The sequence below is a fragment of the Spermophilus citellus genome (genome assembly GCF_964194105.1).
Source record: "Spermophilus citellus genome assembly, chromosome: 1".
Lineage (NCBI taxonomy): Eukaryota > Metazoa > Chordata > Mammalia > Rodentia > Sciuridae > Spermophilus > Spermophilus citellus.
Genome location: NC_138182.1, coordinates 178,930,864 through 178,957,817, shown reverse-complemented (window position 1 = coordinate 178,957,817; position 26,954 = coordinate 178,930,864). Strand labels below are relative to the sequence as shown.

General features: G+C 32.5%; 1 protein-coding gene across 3 annotated transcripts in view; it reads right to left on the bottom strand.

Moving 5' to 3' along the window:
• The window catches only part of ADAMTS19 (ADAM metallopeptidase with thrombospondin type 1 motif 19), a 254,721-nt gene that overhangs the window by 208,198 nt on the left and 19,569 nt on the right, over positions 1-26,954 (bottom strand). For all 3 annotated transcript variants that reach the window (XM_081281410.1, XM_081281411.1, XM_081281412.1), the window contains exon 3: positions 3,489-3,654. In XM_081281410.1, coding sequence (XP_081137536.1) covers positions 3,489-3,654 — 166 coding nt within the window. The remainder of the gene's footprint in view (positions 1-3,488; positions 3,655-26,954) is intronic.

Genomic DNA, 26,954 nt, shown 5'->3' with positions numbered 1-26,954 from the left:
AGCACCAATCGGTCCAATCCCTGGTACCAAAACAAAACAAAACAATACACAGTTGATGCCATACACTTCCGAATGGAATAGAAATTTAAAATTATGTACTGATGGATGATGCGCCATGTGTGCACTCCACAATGCCCTCCACACGCTCACAATAACCTCCACAGCAGTTATGGATGGCGTTCGGAAACTATTTCAGTAGTGGCCTGATTAAGTCAGCTCTAAAAATAGAGATGATCTCTGTCCTGCTCAAACCTTGATTTTCAACTCCATAAATCTTTCTGTTACATTCTGAGTCCTTGATTCATTCTAAGTGAATAATAAAATGTTCAGGAATAGATATTGATAATATCATTTATATAGCATGTAAGACCCTTCATTTTCCAGTGGCTACTTTTCTAGGACTGTGTCTTATCTAATGCAGACACATGGCTTCAGTTCTCTTGGCTGATGCTATCTCATGCCCTTATATTTTTGCATGCTTTGTTTCTTCTGCTTAAAATGCTCTTATTCCATTAATGTTTAATAACATATGCTAAAAAATTATATATGCTTTTCATTTTCACACATAATCTCATTTAATTCTAAGCATAGCACTGAGGTTCAGGTATCACTAGCCCATTCTGTACATTACAAATGGAACTTTTGAGAGAGAAAGTTTACCAAGATCCTACGGAAAGTGATAACATAAGGAGGTGAATGCAGGCAGTCTGACCCAAAGTCCATCATCTTTTTTTTTTTAACTTATTTTTATTTTTTACATACATGACAGTGGAATGCATTACAATTTTTATTACACATATAGAACACAATTTTCATATCTCTGTTAGTATATAAAGTAGGTCCATCTTCTTAACCTACACACTCCACTTCCTTTTCTCCATCAAGTATTAAGAAGGTTTACTTTATGTCTGATGTTCTGCACCCCATTTTCAGGTATCTTATGTACTAAGTGATAATGTCTACTTATCACTCTACAGTACAATGGCTGATTTACCATTTTGCCTAAAATAATGTATAGTTCACCTCTTAAGAATTGGGGTCATGGCATTTAGCTCTACATCCTTGTAAGGTGATTGGCAGTATTGTTTGTTTGTTTGTTGTTATTGTTGTAAATACAGAAACTAAAATTTAAAAATATGAGAGAAATGCCCAAGATTACCTAGCTGGGTAAGACTGAGACAAGACCTTGAACCCAAGGCTTCTAACTCTCAACTTCTGGTTTCTCTCCCTTCTATGTTATCTTTTAATATAAGAACACAATGAAGTCATGATAAAGTAGGAAACTCCCTGAAAAAATTCACGTAAATAATACATATCAATGTAGTCTACGCAAGGCATTAAAATGATGAAAGGTAATAGTATAAAGACCAAGCCAAAGAAAAGTAAATTTAATAATTCCATTTTTTATTTAAGAGAGAGAGAGAATTTTTTAATATTTATTTTTTAGTTTTCGGCAGACACAACATCTTTGTATGTGGTGCTGAGGATCGAACCCGGGCCGCACGCATGCCAGGCGAGCACGCTACCACTTGAGCCACATCCCCAGCCCAAAATTCCATTTTTCAAAGGCAATATGGTTACATTATCCATACTTATGCCAATATTGATAATTAGTATTAACTAACTAATTATTAGTACAAGTACTAATAATTAGGCCTAAAGTAAGAAGGGAAAAGTAACAGCTGAACATATATATGTCCAAGTAAATGGATATTTTATTTCATGGATTGCTAATTAAAAAAATATATTTTAAATACTGAGTCTTTAATCTGAAAATAGGTAATCTCAGTAAATCATCTAATTGGTGATAGCTTACCACTTTGCATGCAAGTCCTTGTTCTAAGTAGATCAACATTAATTTTAAGTCATGAATAAAAATATATGCAATATGTTTGTGTGTATATATACATATATCATAAACATTATGAGCAATGTTTGTTAAATATGAACAATGCATTTATGCTTTATTAGTCTATTAAAATAAAAAACTTTCATCCATGCATAATTATATACAAAGCCTGTTTTATGTCATCAGTGCACATGAGAAATTAGAACAGCTGAAACTTACTATGATTCAAAAGTTACACAGTCCAGATTTTCAGTTTAACTTACAGAAAGCAATCTTCTTAAATGGACTAAATCCAAGTTATTGTTGTTGTTTTCATATTTTCACAATACAAAATCTTTTATTTTTTGTTAATAATGTATAACTTTTGGTCAGCTTTATCTCTTTGCTATCTATAGCTTTTTGAATAGGAAAGAGGTTGTTATTTAATTTGTTTTGTGTACCCTAAATATTGTGACATTGAGATAGATTCATTTAACCATGTTTGAATATAACTCTCATACATACTGATGAGTTTTCACCAAAGAAAATAGAATCACAGATTAATTAGAAATAAATTCTTTGTAATCGGAAACATAATATTTTTAATCTGACACCCTACTGTTGATTTGGACATCCTATGGTCTCCCTAAATGTTACCTTTCACTATTCACATACCTAACCCAGGCTCAAATACCATAATCAATTTTACAATTGATATCTTGTTACTAACTACACTAACAATTTCAAATGTGCAACACATATTTTAAAGCCTCTACACTGAAAATTTTTCAATAAATTCACATTTCTTCATATTCTCATTAGAAACATTTCTTATACCAGTGAATATTCACTGAGACATCTGAACTAGATGTCTAAACATTTTTTCCCAGTGAAATGATTTTGTTATGAACATTGTCTCTTACTTTCAGGTCTGACTTGATTTTAAAAATCATTCATTTTCCTTTTCTTTCTTGCTAATGCCACAGATTTCTGCATAAAGGACATAAAATAGTACACAAAAATGTCACCTTCCAGTCTTTATTTCTGTGAGAACTTGTAGATAATAAGAATTGAGGATTTGATGGCTTGCAGTACTTATGAGCCTTTGAAATTTCCAGAATTATGAGATTCTGATACAACAAATAAATTTAAAAGTATAAATCTTTACTTTTATTGCTATTCTGATGCTAATTTTAATCTCCAAGATGATTTTTAGACGGGTTAAAAAAAAAGAGGATGCCTTAGTAGAAGTAAAGAGATATCTGTGATGCTCTCTTGGAGGTAGGCTAAAATAAGGCCATGAGCTCATTGGATTCAGTTTCAGGAGATCTGGAGCTCTCTGTCATTTCTATTCCAGTGAAGTGAGCAGTATCCTGTAAGGAACACTGAACCACTTAAGAAAGTTATAAGGCATGTGATCTATTAATCTCTGAAGTTCTTTTTGAATTTCCATTCTTTTATATTAAAATGCATTATTTCCTAGAAAACTAAAAGATAGGCCTAAAATAGACATATATAATTGCTATTAACAAAAAGAGATTTCACAGTGCAAAGAAATAATAAAGGTAGTAGATAGAAAAGAGGGAGAGGAAGACAGAGGGAGGGGGAAACCTTTTATAGGATTCATCTCACTCTGCACATTTAGTTCAGAAGACATTACCTGAAATGATACCACAGTAATGACTGTGAAGAGCTGACTTCTCTGTGGCTTTTTCTTCCACGGACCTTTTCTGCCTATAGACACGGTGTGGATGACCTGTTATGGCCATTGTATCATTGAGTGGCTCAATAAATATGAAGTCCTCATTGAGCTGTATAAATCCCATCTGGAATATACAACACAAAAAGATAGGTCAGAAACCCCATTTAAAAATTACTTTCTAAGTTCTTCTATTCACATGTTCTGTTTTCTTTAACAAATATGCATGTGATCTTCTAGAGAATCTATTTCAGTGACCCCACTAGAGAGGTAACTATCTTCACATTTTATTACTTCATCTTTATGTGCTTTATTGCACTACCATAAACTTCATTTAGTAGTCTTAGCCTGTGTGGGTGGGAGGCTAGATGCCAGCAACAGATGCACAGTAAAAATTCTGGAATGTTAAAGGCTCACTTTGGGAGACCCATGGGGCCACTTACATGTACAACATGTACAGAAAGAGGGATGCAGTTTTTAATTGCATACACCACAGAGTCCAACTTTTTGACAATCAGTACTTAGTGAAGTAATTCATGTAACATCAAGGGAAATGCAAGATTCATAATATTGAAAGTAATTTGTAAAATATTCTTAAAGTTTTGTACTAGGCATTTTTTTTTAAAAAAATTACAAAATAAATGAAGCAAAACTTACATAAACAAGTTTAATTTCATGATGGTCTTGGCCACCCAACTGTGGAAAGTTAAAAACTGTAAACTATGATTATCATCAATGAAAAGGTCTTACAAGTAGGTATCCTTGTAATATATTGAAGCTAAGCCTGCTCATTTATATCTTTCCTTCTTTTGGAATATAAATTGATTTATAACTAGGAAAGTTTTCCACAGAGACAGACACAATGTGAATTAATCTTCTTGTTATTTTTTAACTCTACATAATCAACATAAAAATAGAATACCCTTAACATTGTTACCTTTAGCAAATTCTAAATTATTGTTCTAATGTTTAAAAACACTTGCTATGTCTAGTGTTGACATTTGGAGGCTTGAAATGTTCTATTTTTATCATAAAAATTGATATTTTCATAAAAGATATTCTAAAATGCTAAGAAATAAGCACTTAAAACCTGCATTATTCATACTCAATCTGGTAATATAATATATAGTTCTTAATTATTTCACATCTACCATCTGGAATTTAAGTATAGCTCATTTTACTTTGATCAGCATATAAGTAACACATTAATTAAATAATTATTTATTCAGATAGAACAATTTTCCAAAGTAAAATTTAAGAAAAAATAAATTCAACCTGAAAAATACATACTTTTTCCTTAGGTGTCTGGTTTGTTCTTCTCCTAGCAGTTAGCACAGGGTCCACCATATATAAAGTATTCAACAAATGTTTGTTAAATAAAAGAATGATCGAAATTTATCTCCTTTTTTTCATTTTTCCACTACTGTATTCAAATTTAAATTTTGTTTTTATTACTAGAGTGTGTTAGCAAAGATGTAATACACTAATGTTATTAGAGTGCATTACATCTCCTATACAAAAAGACCAGCTGATTGCCAATGTGTTACATAATCATTTTATTTTGTACTGAACTAATATTACAATACACTTTTAGAAAAAAAATCTGAAGTCCTAATCAATTTCATCTTATTGAATTTTTCCTACCACTAATAAAATTCTTAAGAACTGAAATACATAATTCTATCACTTGTTTTTCTCCTTTCTCCTTCCTATCTCCCTTTCCCTGTCTCTCTTTCTAACACACATACACACACGCACACACACACACACACACACACACACATATTCACACATATTTGGCATTAAGGGATGATGTAAAAAAGATTCACTCTAATGACTCTTTAAAAAATATGAGGCATATATATATATATATATATATGTATATATATATATGTGTGTGTATATATATATTTATATGTCAAATATTTTTATGTAATTTTGATGACTTTCACTGAGTTGTTTTATTTTTTTATTCTTGTTTTAATTCTCTAAAATTTGAAACAATCTTGAATTTTAAAGTAATTACATGAAATCTAGAAATTTTTCTATGGTTAATTAGATTAGCAACATGAGAATATAAAACATTAAAAGTATTGAGTGGCCATGAAAAATGTAGTACATCTACACATAACTTGAGAAAAGATGGTGTCACATTATATATCTTTGAGCCAGTCTATAAAAATATAGATATGTGTTAGTTTTGTCTTATACATTAATGTAATTCAAGGCCATTAATAAAACTGTAGCTGATGATTAAATCATAATGTGTGGTTAGGATATCTCAAGCAAACATTCTGAGTTTTACCTAAATCATAAATTTGTGATCCAACACATTCTTTCATCAGGTTATAAAAATGGTTAGATTTGTAATAAATGTTACAAAACATAACTGCATACTATTATATACAATTTAAGGAGTTCAAGAACAGATTCTGGTCTTAAGATTATTTGCTAGCAACATAACAAAGACAAAGTTACAGCAACTTTATCTACACTACTTCCTGGGGCCATTCAGATACATGTAATGCTTTTAGCATGTAGTCTGATGCTAGATAACTATTCAATAAATACTCACTGTTATTTTTATTTTAATAATAAGGATAACATAATGTAAATATATTTAATTATAAGGATACTAGTAAATATAAGCACCTAAACATTTGAATATAAACTATAAAGTTCACAGAGTTCAAAGAATCAGTTTATTCATGTTTGTATTCCCCCATTAGCACATTAATGTCCAAAATAAATGTTTTATTTTATTATGTTTTGTTTTGAGACAAAAACTTCTTCATAATGTAACACATCTATTTTGTTAGAATTTTTTTTCTGTCAGCAATTTTGAAAACAAGAAAGCCATTTTTAAAAAGGAAGAAGTTAGAGTAATTATAAAGGTGACTCGTTCATTCAATACATGCCTACTGTCTACTCACTGTGTGCCAGACTTGGTTCACTCAAAGGCATAGTTAGCCCCAAATGTCACAATGTATATTTTCTGAGACCACAACGCTATCTTGTAGCACAAATATTGTCCAGCTTTGTTCTGTACCATTCAATGTATGGGCCTAGATTAAAATAGAACTGCAAAAAATCTTGAGGTTTTCTGTGCCTCTCACAAAGGAATTATTTTGTTTTTCTGTTAACAAAATAGAATTTTTTTTATCTGCACTGTAATTTTACAAGCCTTGGAAGAACACAAGCACATATTAAACTCTCTACACAAGAGTCCTCATGTCCAACAATCCACAATTACGCAGCATTTATTTTAGTTGCAAACATTGTCTTCTCAATTTTAGAAGAAAAGATTATGTGAATTAATATGGTATAACAACATATTATTTGCAAAAAAGTTAAAGTGTTTTTCTCCTTGAGCGTCTTTTAAAAAATTTTCCAGATAATTTTCACTATTTTAAAACTTTTCATAAAAATAACTGGAAATACAATTTAATTAAAGTGTTGTTAACTCCTTTATTTAGATCATCACAAGCATGTGCTCAAATGGTGGGATTCCTTTGTCATTTATTCTTTGATTTTATGATGTAATAAGAATTTCAGGGCTGGGGATGTGGCTCAAGCGGTAGCGCGCTGGCCTGGCATGCCTGTGGCCGGGGTTCGATCCTCAGCACCACATACAAACAAAGATGTTGTGCCCACCGAAAACTAAAAAATAAATATTAAAAATTCTCTCTCTCTCTCTCTCTCTCTCTCTCTCTCTCTCTCTCTCTCTTTAAAAAAAAGAATTTCAATTTCAACTTGCAATTTATCATTGCTTATGTGAAAGAAAATAAGCCGTCAGTCATTTTTTTTCTTACTAGCTTTTATATTTATTTTACTCCTATTTTATATGCCTCTGATTTCTACAACCATGAATATAAATTTCCTTGTAGGTGTATTGACACTACCAACTCATAATCACAATGTGAAATTTGATTGGGCTAATGTGCAGAGATGATTAAACATTGTTGCTTCAATTCATCAAATATGAAACTTCATTTGTTCAAATGCGAATTGATTTTGGGCTGTGAAAGTAATGAACAGATGTTAGAGTCCCAATGCAGGTCTATCTGAAGCAGTAGGTGGAACAGGAAGTCATATGGCAATATGGCACTCCTTGCTCTTGTTCCCACTCCTGCTGTGATGACTAATTCACTTCCAGTGCCTCACTTTCAGCTCACTCCAAGAGCCAAAATGCTACTATAATAATTATAAGTTTTTTTCCTTAATTCTAATCTCTCTTTTTTCAACTTTCTTTATTTTCCAGAATCTTCATTTCTAGGTAAAATTTCAGTGTACTAGCTGAATGTATTTTAGACTCAAAAGAATGAAAATTATAGTCCATTAATTAAGTAATGAATATTATGAGTCTATGATACCTTGTTTTTTAAAAATATGATGCAGCAGTTCCATTGCTGAAGATATATCCAAAGGAAATGAAATCAGCATGTATTGCTTAACATAGCCAAGATATGGAATCAACTTAATTTTCCATCAGTGGATGAATGAATGAAGAAAATTTGTTATATATATGCAATGGAATACTACCTCGCTTTAAGAAAGAAAGAAATCCTGTCATTCGTGACAACACTGATGGAGAATATAATGTTAAGGGGAATAAGCCAGGTACAGAAGTCCAAAACGGCATGATTTCATTTTCCCATGGTATCTAAAGGCATTGAACTCCTGGAAGCAAAGAGAAGAATGGTGGTTACCAGAATGAAGGCGAGGAGGGTTTGGGAAAATGTTGGTCGAAGGATACAGAATTTCAGATAGTCAAGAGACTAAATTCAGAGACTGATTGTTCTACATTGTGAATGCAATAAATACCAATCAACTGTTTACTGAAAAATTGTGGCAATAGTTTTAAATCTTTTCATTATTAAAAAATTATGTGAGACAACAGATATACCTATTAGCCTAATTTAAACTTTCCATAACATATATATATATATATATATATATATATATATACATGTATATATATATATATATATATATATATGTATATATATATATATAATGTAGTACACCATTAATATGTACCATTTTTAAATATTAAAATAATTCACTTTAAAATACATTATGTCACAAGAAGTGAATGTCATAAGCACTAAAGGAAATGAGGAAGGTGATAAATCATAATAATGCCAGGATATGAAAAAGGTCTAGGGGATAACAGGATTTGGATGAGATGGAAGGCAAGGATGTTCCATTGTTATCTGGGGCTAACAATTCAAAAAGATGCCTAGTTTGAGTGGAGAAATGGGAATATGTGCTCCCAAAATAGAATAAACAAATACAATTGAAAAAAAATCAAATAACAGCTTTTTTGAAGGGAAAAAGAAAATCAGTGTTATGTATGTTATAGAAAAATAGTCTATTTTCCCAGTACAAGGTGTGTCAAAGAATTAGTCAGGTACTAAAAGGAACACAAGTGTTTTATTTGTGGTAATAGACTTTGCTGAAAGGATTTGGTATCAGTATCTGCTTTGCAAAGCATTTTAGATAAATATCAGATACCCCATGTTATCTGAATTTCTATTTAAGTTTGGTTTTACTTTCTTAAGTATTTTCTTGTAGGTTATGTTATAGTATATAACTCATTCAGCAAATAAAACATTATAGCTTCAAATGTAAGCATAATATAGAGCTTGGCATAATGCCATACAGTTTTTCTATGCTTTAATCAAATTAAATGCCATTTCAATATTATTGCAACTGGGAGTAGTTTCTCATGAACTTGGGTATTCTGTATATAATCATACAAATCTGTATAATGATGCTTCTGACACCATATGCTATCCCACATTCTTATCATTCTAAAACACCCTGACCTTTATAGTGTTTCCTCTGTATTCCCAGGAGGACAAACTTGAAATCCTTAATGAAGATATGTAAAGTATGATAAGTAAGCTATAAAAAAACTCTTGCCTACTTCTCCAGTTTTATTTTACTACACAAATTTCGTATGTACCCATAATGAACAAATCTATTGTGAAAAGACATTATGTTTTAACACAGTTTGGAATAACATTTAGTTGCAAGATTTCAGCACAGCTCATGGCGTATGCTGTGTTCTTTCCAGATTATCATTTGAGTGTATATACAGCTATGAATTCTTCAAAATCAAGCAGGCTCAGTCCTCTTTCCAAAGTAATCACTGCCTTTCCTTATAGGCTGCACCATGCACTTTCTGAGATTGAACTGTCTACTGTGGTTACCATTGCTCTGATTACAAGTATGACCTACTGGTGGGGGCAGTTTGGGCATGGTGCTCATCCTCTTGCCTTCAATACACAGATTCTACTAGTAGACAACAGGTGCTCAAAAACACATTGCTTTTAATTCAGTGCCTTGTTCTCTTGAGATAAAATAACACATACGGATTCAATGCCTGAAAAAAACATCTCTTCATACCACCTGTGACTTCATCTGGGGGAAAATTAGAATTTCATTTCTTCCATTAGACCTTTCCAATGTTGCCTTCCTTGAATAGCCAAGTATTATCTCTAGGAAAGCCTTTCATGCCACCAGAATGCTAACATCATTCTATTTCTTTCCCAGCCAAAAGGCTTCAAAAAGAATCATTAAACTACTGTGGTAGAAGGAAACTTAGAAATCATTCAGGCATTATTGGAGTTTTGAAATCAAGAAAACTAAGGCTTTAAACTATAGCATGGCTTGCCCAAACTCACATAGTTAATGTGAATGTCAGGGCTGAAGTCCAATGCTCCCAATTTCCAAGTTAATTTTTGGTTTTAGTATATGATTCTGTATTTGTTTGTTATCTACTTAAAATTCTACCTCCATTCTACTCCCCACCCCAATCCCAGCTTCATAGATTGTTACAAAGCCAAAGCAAACTTCCTGTTTTTTTATGCTCCTATTTGACCCTTGGCCACTTTTCTCCATCCCAAATTTTCATTGTCCTAATTCTTATCTTCTCTAGCAGCTATTTCTGTTCCCCTCAATAGGTCATGTTCCTCATTCCAAGGCTAATATTTGGCCAGCAGTTGTTCTCAGTATTCATCACTCAAAAGATGACCCCCCCTCCATGAACATGATTCTCAAATCCCCTTCTCAGGCCACTGCTTTCCTTCAATATCGACTCTCCTCTCACTTCCATTATCTCACTTCTTATATCATCATTCTCTCCAAAGTAGCACCTCCTCTCTCTGTTTACATATTTACTTGTGGTTCTGCCCTCTTTGATAGTTACCGAGGATAAAAATTATCTCATCCTTTACTTTTCTCTTTTCAAACTTATTTTTAAATATTCATAAGAAAACAACAAAATAAGAAAGCAGCAGATATATATGCAAGGCACTTCATTTGCATTGTTTCACTTAATCTACACATTAAGCTTGGGGCACAAATGCTAGTTTCATAGTTGTAAAAAAAAATGAGTTTCAAAAAGACTTACTGTGTCCTAAGATTACAAATCAGTATGTAGTGATGACAGGATTCAAACCAGATTATCTGGCTTCAAGTGCACACTGCCTTTGTGAAGCTATCTGCAAAACGCTAAGCCTGCCATATGACTGCTATTTCAAATAATCCTCATCTCTAAAAAATTTTGCACTAAGGATTTGGACGTCAAACACAACACCTCACAGATGGTAGATATCCAAACTTTGATATCAATAGCAAGACCAGGCCTTATCCCTCACAAAGCAGAAGACAAAAATACAACATAGAAGGAAGGCTCTGAACTTTATCTTGAGCTGTTTTATGTGATCAGACTTCTTAGCTGTCTCAGGCACCCTGGCTTTCAAAGTGTACTGAGAGTTTTGTCTTAATGCCTCCTTTAGTGGTAGATACCCAACAAGTCTCCCACAGCAGATTTGGGAGAATATTTCAGGGTTTTATTTTCTTTCCTTACCCTTTGCCCCTTTTAATTGTTTTTCCTCTCTTTTTTCCTTTAAATATTCTCTGATCACAAACCAGAATTTTAAAATAATGCATTTAAAAAATAGAATTTAAAAAAGAAAATAATCACCCTCAATCCCAATAAGAATATTAAATTAAAATAATATAAATATATATTTCTTTCCAGTCAGTTAATATTTGCAATGCATGCACACATATATGCTCACATTTATATATATATATATATATATATATATATATCTGTATGTGGGCATGTGTATGTATATACACACATACACACATACATATGTTTCAAGTTTTATAATCTACTTTGAGTTTTTCTCATTAAGGAATAACTTGTTTCCTAATAGTACTAAGCAATCTTTACAGGTGGGGTTTTAATTGTCAAATAATAGCTTGTCCTCTGAATATATCATAATTTATTAACTACTAACTCACCCAACATTTATTCAATAAATGCTTGCAAGTGTCAACTTTGTACAGAGCTCATGAAGCCCATGAGCTTGTGCTCCAAGAGGAAACAATGAACCCTATGGAAAAAGACCAAAGACCTGTATTTGCTCAGTAACTTTATATGATCATTTTTACCTTGATATCTGTGTCATATTTCACAATAAAAAAGGAAAGAAGGAAGGAAAGAAGGATAATATTAAAACATAGCCTGGAACTGGAACTATCCTGACAGATACCTAGGGACAATACAGGAGTTGAAAATGAACGCTGCAGAGGGATGAATTCCCAGTCTCCTAAGCAGAAGTGTGAAAGCTCCAGGGACAGAATGGCATCTCTGAACAAAAGATTTCCCCCTCAACTCACAAATGTGGCCAATAAGAAAGCATCCATTTTAAGTGCCTGACAAGTAACATCCTACAATACTACTGATCACCAAAGAACCTTCTCCTTCACAGGATCCCTTATGGCTTCAGTCCTGGAGGAGCCATAGGAAGCCCAGTATGATGAGTGGGAGCTACGAGAATTCTAGAGGGGGAAACACCACAGACTCGAACCTCAGTCTCCCCTTCTCACTGCATATGATTCATGCCCTCCACGTGCAGATTTGTAAGAAAGTCTGAATGTTCAGGGCATGTGGTAGAGAAATTTTACGTGAATTTGGAAGGCGTGATGATTATCGAATGAATGCTTTAACGACCAGTTTTTGTAACTACATTTACTGAAGGCTTTCTCACTACCTAAAAACAAACAACACCAGAAATAAAACAGGTGGTACAGGTATGGGAATCTTGTTTAACATATTCCTTAAATTCTGTTTACTCGGTGAAGAGTCTTATACATAGGTAACATGAATTCAGGTAGTGATGACCATGGTTGAAGGCGTTAGAAATTCAGGTGGCCATGGGATTTGGATGAGGGGACATCTGAGAAGAGACTTGACACATGAGAGGTGGCCAGACCAACATTAAGAAAAAGCACTCTAGACAGAGAGAGAAGCAAAGGTCATGAGACAAGAGCAGATGTGGCATGTTTCAGGAAATTCCAGATCAGTGCAGCTGAAATAGAGAGCTACACTGGGAAATTGTTATTAGAAAGACAGGGCATTCTATGGCAGCATTACTTATTTGAATCACATTTGAAAATAAATCCTATGAAAGTCCTCCTTTGGGTTTTAAACCATCTATTTTTCCTTAGACACTGGTTATATGTTTTACTGTGAGGTGCTTCATGACGGCTTCATGAATTATATTCTTTCAACATAGTCATATTGTATTCACATAATACACAGAAACAGATTGAACTTCTATAAATGAAAAAAATATGCTTTCTATCACATTTTCATGTAAATTGTTGTCTTTTTCAGTCTTTTGACATGTGATAGAAATATGAATTTTTAAATAAGTTTCAAAAAATGTTTCTTCTTAACTTTATTATACATGAACACCATCACAAATATGATAATAAATAGCAGCTGCTGTTTGGCCTTTATGTTAAAGGAATGAAAATAAAGTGATAAAGACTGGTACCATAGAAAATTAATGCTCCCTCCTAATATTTTTGTAAAAAATGATTGATATTTTAGTTATCATTGTTATGATAGTGAATTGATTTCTTATTTTATACTCTATTTTTATTTATATTAAGAAAAGCTATTGATTTTCATGTACTAATATTCATTGAACTTATAATAATCTCTCACTGATAGAGATGATTTTTTAAATTAATTCTTTGGGATATTCAGGAAGCCTTTAAATGCGTAAAAAGCATGTTAAGAATTGGAAAAACTTCAGTTTTTAATCCATTTCTTCTTTTATCAATGAGTCTAAACAAAAGCTGTTATTTTTCACTGCATCTTCCTGATGATTATTTAGTTTTCCTTATAAATGTGCCTACTGAATAAGTACCACCCACCAGTATGCAGGGCACAAAGGATTCAAAGATTAAAATATTCAATCTCTTTGTTCATGAACCTTATGTACTAGTGGCACAGATCAAAATAAGTCATTTAATCAGACAAATATACTAAAGAGATTATAAATTGTAAAATGTATCCTTAAATAAACAAATAAGGTTCTAAAAGAAATAGAGTGGAGGGGAGACACTAGAAACGTAGCCCAACAAAGTCTTTCTAAGGAGATAGCATATGAGACAAGGCCTGAAATAAAAGATGTAGACAGTCACATGAAACAGGGTAAGGGGAGAAAGGATGATGTCTCAAGGGAAAACATTTCACATACCATGGCTGTGCTCTGGAAGATGCATAGGAGAAACTCAGCATATGTATTTTGTGTGCACAAAAGTAAATACTTTAAAATTATTATTTACAAAAATTTCCCATGTTTATGTGTCATGGCAAAACATGTATTTAAAAATATAAAATAAATAATAAGATGATATTACACTTACTGATAGAAGCAAGTGCCAGAAGACATGGAATTGGTCCTAAAGGACAAAAATCAAGGATATGGAAGAGAAGCAAGGTAATTTCATTATCCTATTACAATTCTTATAACAAGCATTGACTTTTAAAAGTATATGCATATAAAATCATTCAAGATTACCTTTTAATTTAAAAGAAAGATTGAGATGGAGGGATGCAAGATTGTTTGGATACTACCACAGTAATTAAAAACAATAAATAATGGTAGCATTCCTGTAAAGTCTATCAGTGAAGAAAACCTAGAGATCAGCCAAGAATCAGTTTAAAAATTTTCCATCAATGTGATGTCTGAGACAGTGCAGGGACACACACAAAAATAACAGTAAAAGCAAAACACTGAGGTTGGCAGAGCATGATGCAGGTAACCTTTCAAGACCATGAGACATTTAAATTTTTTTGAAGCATAATCAAAAGCAAGTGACAGTAGATGGCAGAATCTGACACAAATTCTGAAGAAAACCATTCTTGTTCTTCTTTGGAAAACAGATTACAGGGTGACAAGAGTCAACTAAGGGAAGGCAGTGTGAAGTCACATCTAATAGTCCAGAGGCAGGATCATGGTGCTTAAACTAAGGAAGCAGTACGTGATAGCTAGATATGGATTGAAGGAAAGTAAATACATTTGAGATTTATTTTGGACTCTCACTCAAATCAGACGATGATGATTAATATTATGCTGTTGAGATGGGAGGGAACAGGGATGAAAAAGAATAAACTCCTGAGTTTCTGGCTTGGGTACTCCAGAAAGAGAGATCAAGAGAGATGGGTATTTGTAATTAAAATATAAAACTCAGATATTAGGGATGGAATGGATTTTAGCATAGAGAATCAAAATTTCTGATGAGAACTTACTAGATTTGATGTATCTCAGAGAAATCCAAGTGGAGGTATCAAGTAGGCACTTGGAGTATGAGTTCAGTGGATGGTTTTAAGCTAAAGACATATATCAAAAAACTTCCAAATAAAGGTAATTTTTCCATCACAGGCGTGAATGATGGTGTCCAGGAAGTGTACAAAAAGACCATACGAGTTCCTGAAAGCAGACTCTGATAACCCCAACATTGAGAATAGAAAATGAACCAGCAAAAAGAAGAGTGAGGAGGAAGATCTGGGAAAGTTAATAGAAAGTTAGAGTTTGAATATTTGACCTTTCTTTTGAAAAACAAAAGTGAGAATTAACTCTAGAAGCAGCTTTGAAAAAAAAATATTTCAGTTCACTCTGAGGAAGTTGTTGCCTCTGTCTAATCTACATTGCTTATGTTTACATTTAAAAATTTAATAGTCCTGTATGAGGTGATCAAACACATGTGCTCAGGCTGTTGATAAATTCAACAGCAGGCACCAAGCAAAAAAAAAAAAAAAAGAAAGAAAAAGAAAGAAAGAAAGAAATCACTTCCAGTTTCAGCAATAAAAATTCTTTAAAATCATAACAACATGATTTTTTGTTGTAAATAAGAAATATTGTATATTCCATATTGATGGGTAAGGAGAAGAATTTAAATTTATTAACTAACTTGACTTGACCTATATTATTTCTTAATCACCATAAAAGGTGGCTTCCAACTTGCCACTCTAGGACTTAATGAGTTGGTGCATATACAGTCATACACCTATTTGTTAAAGGGTTAGTCACTTAGTGGTTTTTCAGAGCCACTCACCATGGTGATGAGCACTTGTGGCACTTATCTCATGCAATTCCAGCCCAGTTATGTGCTGTAAGTGGAACTGAATGAGACCACTGAGAAAGCTGCACAGCTGCAGTTTGGGGAAGCACTCATCTCTGCCAGGTCTTAGTGGTGACCTCACAATTGACAGAGATGTTGCCAACCTCCTACATACCCCTAGAGAGTAGATGCGAATTCATTTTACCATGGAAACAAGATTAGTGGAGCAAACTATTCAAGGACCATAGCATTGGTACTCAAAGACATGGAAAATCTGTTGCAACTTATTTTCAGGATTCAATTAAAGGTCAAATGAACATGAAAATGAATTTCTTCAACAATATTTTCTGAGTGCATACTATTTATCAGTTAACATACTAGATGCAGGAAATATAGCAGTGAGCAAAACAGGGAGTCAACAAAATCCTAAGTATCTTATAATAAATAAGATGCTTATTTATAGAGGTTAAGCCCTCTTTCTCATTTGAACCACATTAGCAAAATGTGGTGGTGGTTTTCTTTTCCTGGTTAGAATCCTTGGATGGCAAAACATGTATTTTAAAAATATGAAATAAATAATAATGTAATAGTATACTTACTGATAGAAGCAACTACCAGAAGACGGGGATTGGTCTTAGAGGACAGAAATCAAGGATTTTTTTTCCTTTAATGAGTTCTTTATTCTTATATATGTCACATCAGTGAATACAGAGGCTAAATACCTAAAGTAATCTCATGGTAAATTATTACAGGTCAACTAAGGAAATCATATACTGAAAGAGCAGAAATAACATGGTATAAATCCTGAAACTGAAAACATTCTGCAAATCCCAGACCACATCAGGAATATTTTGTCCATGTATTGTGTTTTAAGAAAGAAATCTATAAATAATAGGACATCAAAACAAGAAATTAGAGATCAGATGGTGTTCCAAACTCCACCTAGAGAAGGTATCATTCATTAACATCACTGATAAATGTTTAAAATTCTGCTTATATATTTCAGTCACCAAAAACTAATCACCACTCTGAGGCAATCAAGATTCACTGGACAAGAGTATCTGTACAGAAAATAAAAACTCTCAGAGAATCTTATAAAAAGTCCAGAATGCTTCCCAGCCACTACTTTACACCATGAGTTCTGATTCTGCATCTTGAGTCTTTTTATACCTCAGATATATGACAAATACTCTCATAGCCCAATTACTATAATCACTTTTCATTCTTGTCATTTAACTAGCATGTTGTTTAGTTCATAAAGGTCTTTCTTAAGTTTCAGTTTCCTTGCTTCTAAAGCATAGCACTGAAAGTTATTGCAAGATAAGTTGAAATAAGAAATGAGAAAAGTAACACTTTAATAACCCTTTGCTGACTACCCCAAGATAACAAAATGGAAGGCATTTTTCCTGTATTATTTTTGTTATTCTTTATTAGGAAATACTTCAGTCCTTCAGAAATGTGCATAATAACAGATTACTCAGTTATCCACCATTGATATTTGCCAAATAATGTATTTGTATGTTGTCGATATTTAAAAATATATATAGCAATTTATCAATTCAGTTGAAGTGAACCACATAGATCTTCCAAACTCATTCCCTTCCCTTATTTCTCAAAAGTAACAGGTACAAACACAAGATGGTGCAATCTTTCATTCTCTTTTTCTTTTTACTATATACATATATTACAAAAGCTGCAAGGACTTTGTTGGGGCTTATTTTAAAAGGATTAATTCTGGTGACTGCATTAAGGATAGACTACAAGGGGAAATAAAAAATAGGTCTGGAAACGTTCTTGGATAGAAATTAAAAGAATGTACATTCCAACAATCAGGCACAATTTCACTGTTTCAAGTGGCAATAAAACAAAAACACATAAAATATAATACATAGTTGATGAAAATAAAGTGAACCTGGTACCTTCAAACGTCACTGGTGGCCTCATAAATTAGTGCCCTCTGGGAACTCCTCATAGAATCATGTTACTCACACCGTTTGACTTCATAATTGCAGTTCTGGTGATGTATTCATGGGGTACATTCAAAATAAGAACTCCTTGCTTTGTTTTATCCCATTCCACAATATAAAAGTATTAAAACCTATATAGAAATAATTTGTGGTTTTGGAATAAAAAAGATCTTTTCAAAGACTTAACCACAAAGCAACAATTGCAGAGTAGAATGTTTACATTTCAAAATTATAAAGAAATGGAAGCTATCTCAAAGCACACCATTTAGGAAATGATATGCTAAATTACGACATATTCTGAAAAAACACATTATATAGTCTTTATATGTGACTATTGAAGTGTATGTTGCAATACTCTGAAATGCATGTGATATATTGTTTCTTTAAAAACAATAAAAGTCTTATATACTCTGATTTGAACTATTAAGACAACTCACTACAGTCATAGCAAAACAGACTGAGTGAAAACAGAGTTGCAAACTTCTAAGAGTGGTTCTGGTAGGGAAAACATACACAAGAGGCTTTTTTCCAAGTTTATTTCATAATAAATAAACATTGATCTTCAGTTATATAAACTATATACAGACTTTTTGTCAAATGGTTTTCAAAAATTATGATTAAGTGTTGACCATCACCTTCAATTCTAGACTCTCTCAATAATAGGTAAAACTAATCATTATTATCCATCTAATCTAATTTCTCATTGGTCTTTTGCCTCCTTGTTAGTGTGGGAATACCAACAAGACTTGTTATCATAGCTATCTGAGAAGTGAAAGTTTAATCTGTAAAACATTCTCAATAACTTTAAAGTAGGCAACACAATCTACCTGATATCCTAAAGAACAGTGCTAAAGCCCTAAGGACAAAAGGTGGGCACAGCCAAAGCATCTATAGAACTAAAATACGATCCCTAGAAAATACAGAAACAATCCATCTCTGGATTTATTACTAAATTGTTCATCCACCCAAAAAACTCAGAGCCACTGTTCCTGATCAGACTCCCATAAAAGATGAAATAGAAGATTTGAGATCACTGGATTAAGAAAGGAAAGATTATGCATCCTGCAGCTCCCTTTGACAATGACAGTTGTCATAGGCCAATGGACTTTGAACAAGATGAACTTCTTTATACTGACTGATGGCACAGAGCACTCCACCACATGCTACTGAGATGAGATCATCCTGGTTCCCAAAAGGATCTTGTAGACTGGACAAGAGTAAGTGGAACTGAATGAGACCACTGAGAAAGTCCCCATCCAGAGCCATCAATACAAGGGACAGTATAGAAAACACAATGCCTAACCAGCCCTTTTTACAGCAACTGCTATTTCCTCTTACTTCTGCCTCTTCCTCTCATCCCCATGCCCAAGCAGATAATAAGCTTTAAGATAAGAATAGCCACAAGTTGTTTGAATTAAATGTATAAATCACACTTTACTTTTCTTAACGAGCTACCAAAAATGTTGGCCTTTGATGATAATGATGTCAGAATTATTTTCTACTAGGTTAGGTAGTAAAGGAGGAGGATGAAACACAAATAGGCTCAATTGTAACATTTCAAAGCCCAGCCTTCACAGATCACTGAAGCCTTGTAGCATTTTTAATTATATTCTATGCTTGGGATTAATTTCCTTTAACATCACTCATTAAAGGAAAACCCATACCAAATCTGGTTTGCTTTCCAGCCTTGGGACCTGGGCTGATGCTCGGCAAATAAGAATGGGTGTGAGTAACTTCATAAAGCTCTGTTAGGACAAAAGGGACATTAACAATGAAACTAAAGCAATCCTTCACTATCTAACAAATAATTAAGTTTCCTGTCCATTAAATGAAATTATATATAAGTATGAAATTATATAAATGTATGTTGAAGGGCAGTAAATCACTAAAGAAAGCAAACTATTCCTGTACTCTTCTACCAAGTCCTGCTTAAGTACTTTATTGCTAAATAATAAAGATTTTCAATTCAACAGAAAATTTGATATATTTGCATTGCCATGATATTAACAGTTTCCCTAACAGAACATAAGTAAAACCAGTGGCCTAAAATCATACCATGCACACAATACAGCCTTACAACATTTCTTCCTGCTTTCTTTTGGTCTTGCAAGTTTTCTTTAACTTATTATTTGTTCAACTTAGCTCACATGTAGACGCCAACTCCATATATGGGTATGATTCCATTCAGGTTTCATTCAACAACTAACCAAAAGAATACATATGAATGGCAGTTCTCTCCAATTTAGTATGTGCCAAAGTAACTTGACTTAGAATTGAAGACACATGTTTGACTGAATTAGATTCTGAATTAGTAATGCCACAGACCTCTCCTATAGACAAACTGAAATTAATTATTTCAACAGAAAAGTGCATATAGAAAATGTTACTTGCTGTTCAGTATGGGAACGCCAAGAAAACAGATAAACATGTTCATTATTTCACATATATAAAAAGTAGAAAAATACAAAACTTCTAAATCTAGTTGCTTTTTTGGCACATATGTATAAAATTTCATATTATATACATATATATTATGATCCATGTATAGAAATATGACCACTAATGAGTGGATCTATATACCATACAGATGGCAAACCAGATCTGTACTAATATTATAAATAATATTCATTATTTAACACCTGTCAAAAGTAGAGTTCAAAAATCATAAAATTAATAGAAATGCCTTTATTGTATCTCTATAGAGATTTTTAAACTGGTATTAATTCATAAAAGTTTAAAGTGGTAGAAATATTAATAATTTTGTTGAAAAGTGTTGTTATTTATACAATAAATAGCATTATATATTTAAAAAAACATTTTGCATTTTAAGCCCTTTTTCAATTTTTTCTCTGCATTTTGGCAGTGCCCAACTAGCCCTTCCTAGAGTAGAAAATAATCTTTAAACTCTAGGAATTAAATTAAATGATTAGGTAACATGTTTTTTTTTTAAAGAAGTAAATTGTTCTGTTTTTGTTACATCTGACTTTAATGTTTGATTTGAAATAATTTTAGAAAAAAAATATATTCAAGTGAACCTAACAGAAAGATAAGTAGGAGGATGTTGGAAAAAATGGAGAAAAGAACTATGAAAAAATGCACACATCTTTTCTTTTAATTAGCATAACATCCTGTGACCTTGCTCAACTCATTTGTCAATTCTCACACTATTTTATAGATCTTTTAGGATTTTTTTTTTTTTGTGTGTGTGTGTGTGTGTGTGTGTATAGCAGGAATTGAACCCAGGGGCATTTAATCATTGAGTCATATCCCCAACTCTTTTAAATGTTTTATTTAAAGACAGGGTCTTACTGAGTTGCGTAAGGCCTCTCCAAGTTGATGAGGTTGGCTTTGAACTCATGATCTTCCTGCCTCAACCTCCCAAGCATCTGGGATTACAAGCATGTGCCATCACACCCAGCTATCTTTCAGGATTGTCTATGTACATGATCTTGTTACCTGCAAATAGACACAATTTCATTTCCTCCTTTACTATCTGCCTGCCTTTAATTATTTCAATATTTATTTATTTTGCTTCTGTAATTGCTAGGATCTTCCATGCAATGTTGAGTATAAGTGAATAGAATGGACATCCTTGTATAATTCCTGATAAGGTAATAAATGTATAGTCTTTCCAAGTTAAGAATGATTTTAATGAGTTTTCTGAAGATGCCTATGGTTATGTCTATTCCTAATTTGCAGAAGGTTTTTATCATAAATGAATGTTAAATTGTGTCGTTATTTTTCTGCATTTCATTTATATTAGTATGTAGGTTTTTCACTTTCACTTGTTTCACGTGGTGGATCACACTGACATTTTTAAATGCTAAGCTTTCCTTGAATTTTGGGAATAAACACTTTTTGGTCATGATTATATATTATCTACTGCTGAGTGTTTTTGCTATTGATAGATTCCAGGTTATATACTCACATGGGGATAATAATGTAGTGTGTATTTTTTTAAATAATGTTTTATCTGTTTTTTTATATAAAGAAAATGTTAACCTCTTGGAAAGTATTGAAGAGTATTCCTTCCTTTCAAATTACTGAAAGAATTTGTAGTACTTCATGTTATACTTGTATCAATAAATATATACTATATATCTCTGGAAGATAAAACTATGATAAAGGGTGGATAAAAAAATAGAAGTCCATTGGAGCAAACAAAGAGAAATGAAGGGAAGGAAGGGTGGATAGGAATAGGAAACACAGTGGAATGATTCTGACCTAACTTTCCCATGTACCTATATAAACACACCACAGTAAATCTCGCCATCATGTATATTATTAATATTAATTAATATTAATATTAATTTATTCACAATAAATTAATTTTTAAAAAATAACTATGGGTAAATAGCAGAAAGATCAGTAGTGGGAAGGGAGCAGGGAGTAGGAGGGGAATGAGAGGTAGTGGGGACTGAATTAGAACAAGATACATTCCACATTTTTATAATTATGCCAAAATGGATTCAACTGTTATGTGTAACTAAAAAGAAATAAAATAAAAAGTAAATTAAAGAAAGAAAAAAAACCCTAAAAATAAATATATATCATTTTTCATATATATATAAATGTGATATCAAGAAATTTGTCTCTTCTAAAGTTGTAAATTTTCTTGACATAAAGTGGTTCAAATATTTCCTTGTAATTATTTTAATTTCAAAGCTGTAATGATGCCTCCCTCTCATTGATAATTTGTATTTTCTTTCTCTTTGATCTATCTAGAGATAGATGTAGCAATTTGTTTTTTCATAAAATTAATTTTTTTCACTGTTTTTTGTTTTTTAAGAAAATTCATTGATTTTTTTGTTTTTTTATTATTTTCTTTAACCTATAAAGTTTAATTTTCTCTACTTTTTAAAACTTTCTAACTTTAGTATTTAATGCTATAAATTTCCCCAACATTATTGCTTTAGCTGTATCCCAAATTATTTTCTGTTCTCATTTATGTAGAGTTCCAATGTTTTCTAATTTCTTTTGTTATTTCTTCTTTAAACATTTTATTTAGCAATGTGTTATATTAGTTCCCAATTTAAGTTAATGTCTAGATATTTTTTGTCATTATTCTATGAAATCCACTGTCACCAAAGAACATAATCATTTTTTTCAACTATTTTAAATTTGTTGAGACAACTTTAATGGTACCTGATATAGGCTACCTTGATAAGAGTTCCATGTGACTAGATAAAAGTTTCTATGTCATTTAGTTCAAGAATATAGTTAATCCTAACTGTATTCTTCAGTTATTTATTTTTTTTCTTATTTTTGGTTTTCTGTCTAATTGTTCTTCTCATTACTGAGAGAAGAGTAAAGAATAAAAGGAAAACAAAAAAAAAAAACAGTTCACCAATACTAGGAGTTTCTTGTGGAAAAATACAGGTTTGGTGAAGTATTATGATCATATAAGAAAAATTTAATAATATTTTTTAAACATAAAGGTATAGATCTTCAAAAGTCTCTTCACATGTACTCATGAGACAAAATGATAATCATTACAATTTTGCTTATAATTCCAAAAACAAGGAGAAAAAAAATGATCATCCAACAATAGAGTAATTAATAAATAAGTTATACAGTATTCAAACAATAAAAAAGACATTGCAGTTTATATGGTGGACTAGATGTGTATCAACTTGAATAAATCTCAAAGAATAAAATTGGAATTTCAAAACAGCAAGCTCTAGAAGGATTCTCACAGTATGATTCCTGTTATGTAAATTTTAAAATATAAAACAATGCTATATATATATATATATATATATATATATATATATATATATATATCCTTATGGATATATACATATATACACATATCTTTATAGATGCACACATAATAAAATTATAAAAATATGGATGGAAATATATACACAAATTTGATAATAGTGGTTACATCTGGGGACTGAGAAAAAATTGGCTGGGGGGAATACAATGAGGGATTCAAGACAATGTACAAATTTTAAAATAAAGATCTTGAGCAAAGTTGTCAACTGTTAGCATTCATGAAATCTGAAAGCTAGTTGTAATAACCTATGTGCTTCTCTTTATACTTGCACAGTTTTGTAACTGGATTTCTAGTTATAACTTTGAATGATTAAAAGATTAATTAGAAAATGTACAAACTGTACAAATATGTAACACACAGAAAAAATGCAAATTGTGGAGAGGAATATTAAAAATTCACAAAGTTTGTTGAATATGAAGAGTGATAATATTCACTATGGTTAAAGACATGAAAAAAAGGGTATTCCTAGGTATAATTGGTGAGAGTGTAAGCTGATCTAGTATACTTGGAAGTTGATTTTAAAGAGTATATCAAACTTTCAATGATGCCAGCTTTGTGCTCCTTTCTCCCTCAAAGATATTATTTCCAGAAAATCTCTTGCAAGCATGTTCACACAGATATGCAAAGATTTTGGCAATCAGTTGTAAATTGCAGAATTATGGTCAGTTCTGTTAGTGTAAAAACAGTGCCAACCTAACAGCCTAGCACTATGGAAATCTTTCTTCATGGCCACTACCATGCAGTTATATCAAAAGCTATCTATAATGTAATCCATGTGAAGAGAATCTTCAAGAACTTTGTCCAGCTTCATGCAGCAGATCTGACTGTGTGCTATCAAATTCTTCTGTAGTATAGTAGTTCTCAACTAAATGTGGACATGTGCGCTCTCTCTCTCTCTCTCTCTCTCTCTCTCTCTTTCTCACACACACACAAACACACACACACACACACACACACACACACACACGAACACATGCCTTCGGGAGATAATTAGACCCATTGGCAACATCTGGAGATATTTTGGGCTGTCACAGTGGCATGTATGCGTAGAATCCACAGCTGCTAAATATCCCACATTGTATAGGATAATACTTCACAATAAAATTATCTTACCCCAAATGACATTAGCACTGAGGTCAAAAACACTGATCTGGAGTAATTTACTTTTATTATTTCTCTAATATCACCTACAGTTCTACAAAGTAATAAATATTTTTCTACATTTTATATATGAAAAAAATAGTATCTTGTATTAAATTTCTCATTAACAGTAACAAAGCTAATAAGAGACAGAATTACTTGCTCTTAACCAAGAGTTATGTTGGCAGTATAAATAAATTATTGTGCTCTCATGTTATGGATTATTATATAGCTCTCTGAAAAAACTACATGCACACAAATGGCATGAAAAGCTCTCCAGGTCACAAAGTGAAAGAAGATACGTGTAATATACACAGCTATTAAGAGATTAGTATCCAATATATTTAAAGATGTCCTAAAAACTCAATAAACAAGTTATAGAAAACACATGATTTGTAACGCCATTATATAAGCAAGCTTGTGTGTATGAAAAGAACACAAATGTTACTTATTATGACTCTACACACTAAAAACTTCATAAGAATATAATTATCCTAAAACAATAATTTTATAAGCATTTTTTATAGAAAATCCCAATACAAAAACAATTGACAAAAATGTGCCATGGTACACAGCACAGAGTGATACTAAAAATGCAAATAAGAGATTGTTATTAACTAGGAATGGATAGCATGGTTGGTAATGGACAGCCCATGATGCCAAGAGGCCCCATTGATAACACATGCCTCATGACAGTTCATGGTTGTTACAAGTTCCGTTGTAATGTGATCGAATGCTTAAAGAATTCAAATGTTGCAATGTAAGCATTACATGATGACAGATCTTTTTAGAACAGTAATTTGGACAGTGTATTTACATAATTAATTCAATTGATTTTAGATAATTAATTTGCAATTAAGAAATCTATTTTCTGGAAGTTCCATTAATTTGGAGAAAAATAGATCCAAACTACTTTACATGAAACAGGTGCTATTCCACACATATGGAACAGCAAAACAAAAAACAGGGGTGGGGTCAGGTGGGATGAGGTCATTCGAATTGATTGGAAGGCCCTTTAATTTTCTTTATATTTTGGTGGACTTGATATGGGAAGCTTTTTGGGTTAAGAGAAGTAGAGAGGTTTGCATGTTAGAGGGTGAAGAATTGAGAACATCTGGAAAGAATCCTGTAGGAGAAAAGGGAGAGCAGAAATGAATAGTGGAACCAGCCTGGGAGACATTGATGAGGCCCTAGAAGGCTGACGGCCACCCCTGTATCCCAATCCCAATATACCCTAAGTCTTCACTGAAATTCCCTAGAATTCCTGAAATGAGTGGTAGGAACAGAGTTTTTAAGAAACTTGTGAAGCAGTTGAATATTCTCTGCAAGTTTATATAGAAGGAACAAAGGCAGCATGTGCAGATGCAGATTTAAGGGAAGGATCTTGGAAAAGAGGTACTCTTCTTCCCTCTTTATCCCAAACTTTGAAATCTTGAGTCAAGGGCTTAGAAACTTGTGGGACTAGGACAGTGGAGTATTAAGGAATTTCCTGTAGATCCCAGGGGTAAAAAGGCCCTCAGCTAACAACTGCACGATATTTATGTGTAGCTGTTAAGTCCTTAGTAAAACTCTTGATGAAAAAACACATCCAATTACTCTCTGAAGCAACCTCTAGAGAAGGTTTTGACATTGACAATTCCACTTTTGTATATTTACTTCTGTGTTGTTAATATTTTACAATAGTCGATGCTTTGTATGTCACAAAAATTTACGACTACATGAAATGTGTGGTAAGTGAAGACAACCTGAGATTGCATCACTAACTGCAAATTCCTACATTAAGGAAGTGACAGTTTCACTTCTATGAGACTGTACCTGGACCACTCCAATAAGGAACTGTTAAGGACACTCAGGATGTTCACCCTGGAAGTAAGAGAATCAGAGGATATTTAGCTTATTGAGGGTAAAAGTTTGAGCATTGTTTTTTGTTTGTTTTAACAAACTTACACAGTCATGGAACAACCACCAAATCATTGAACGGAATTTTCTATCACCTCCAACTATATCCCCTGTGCTCCTTTGCAGGCAATTCCTCTTTTCTTAGGACCCGGATTCTTGTCAATCACTGATTCATAGTTTTGTCTTTTCTTGAAT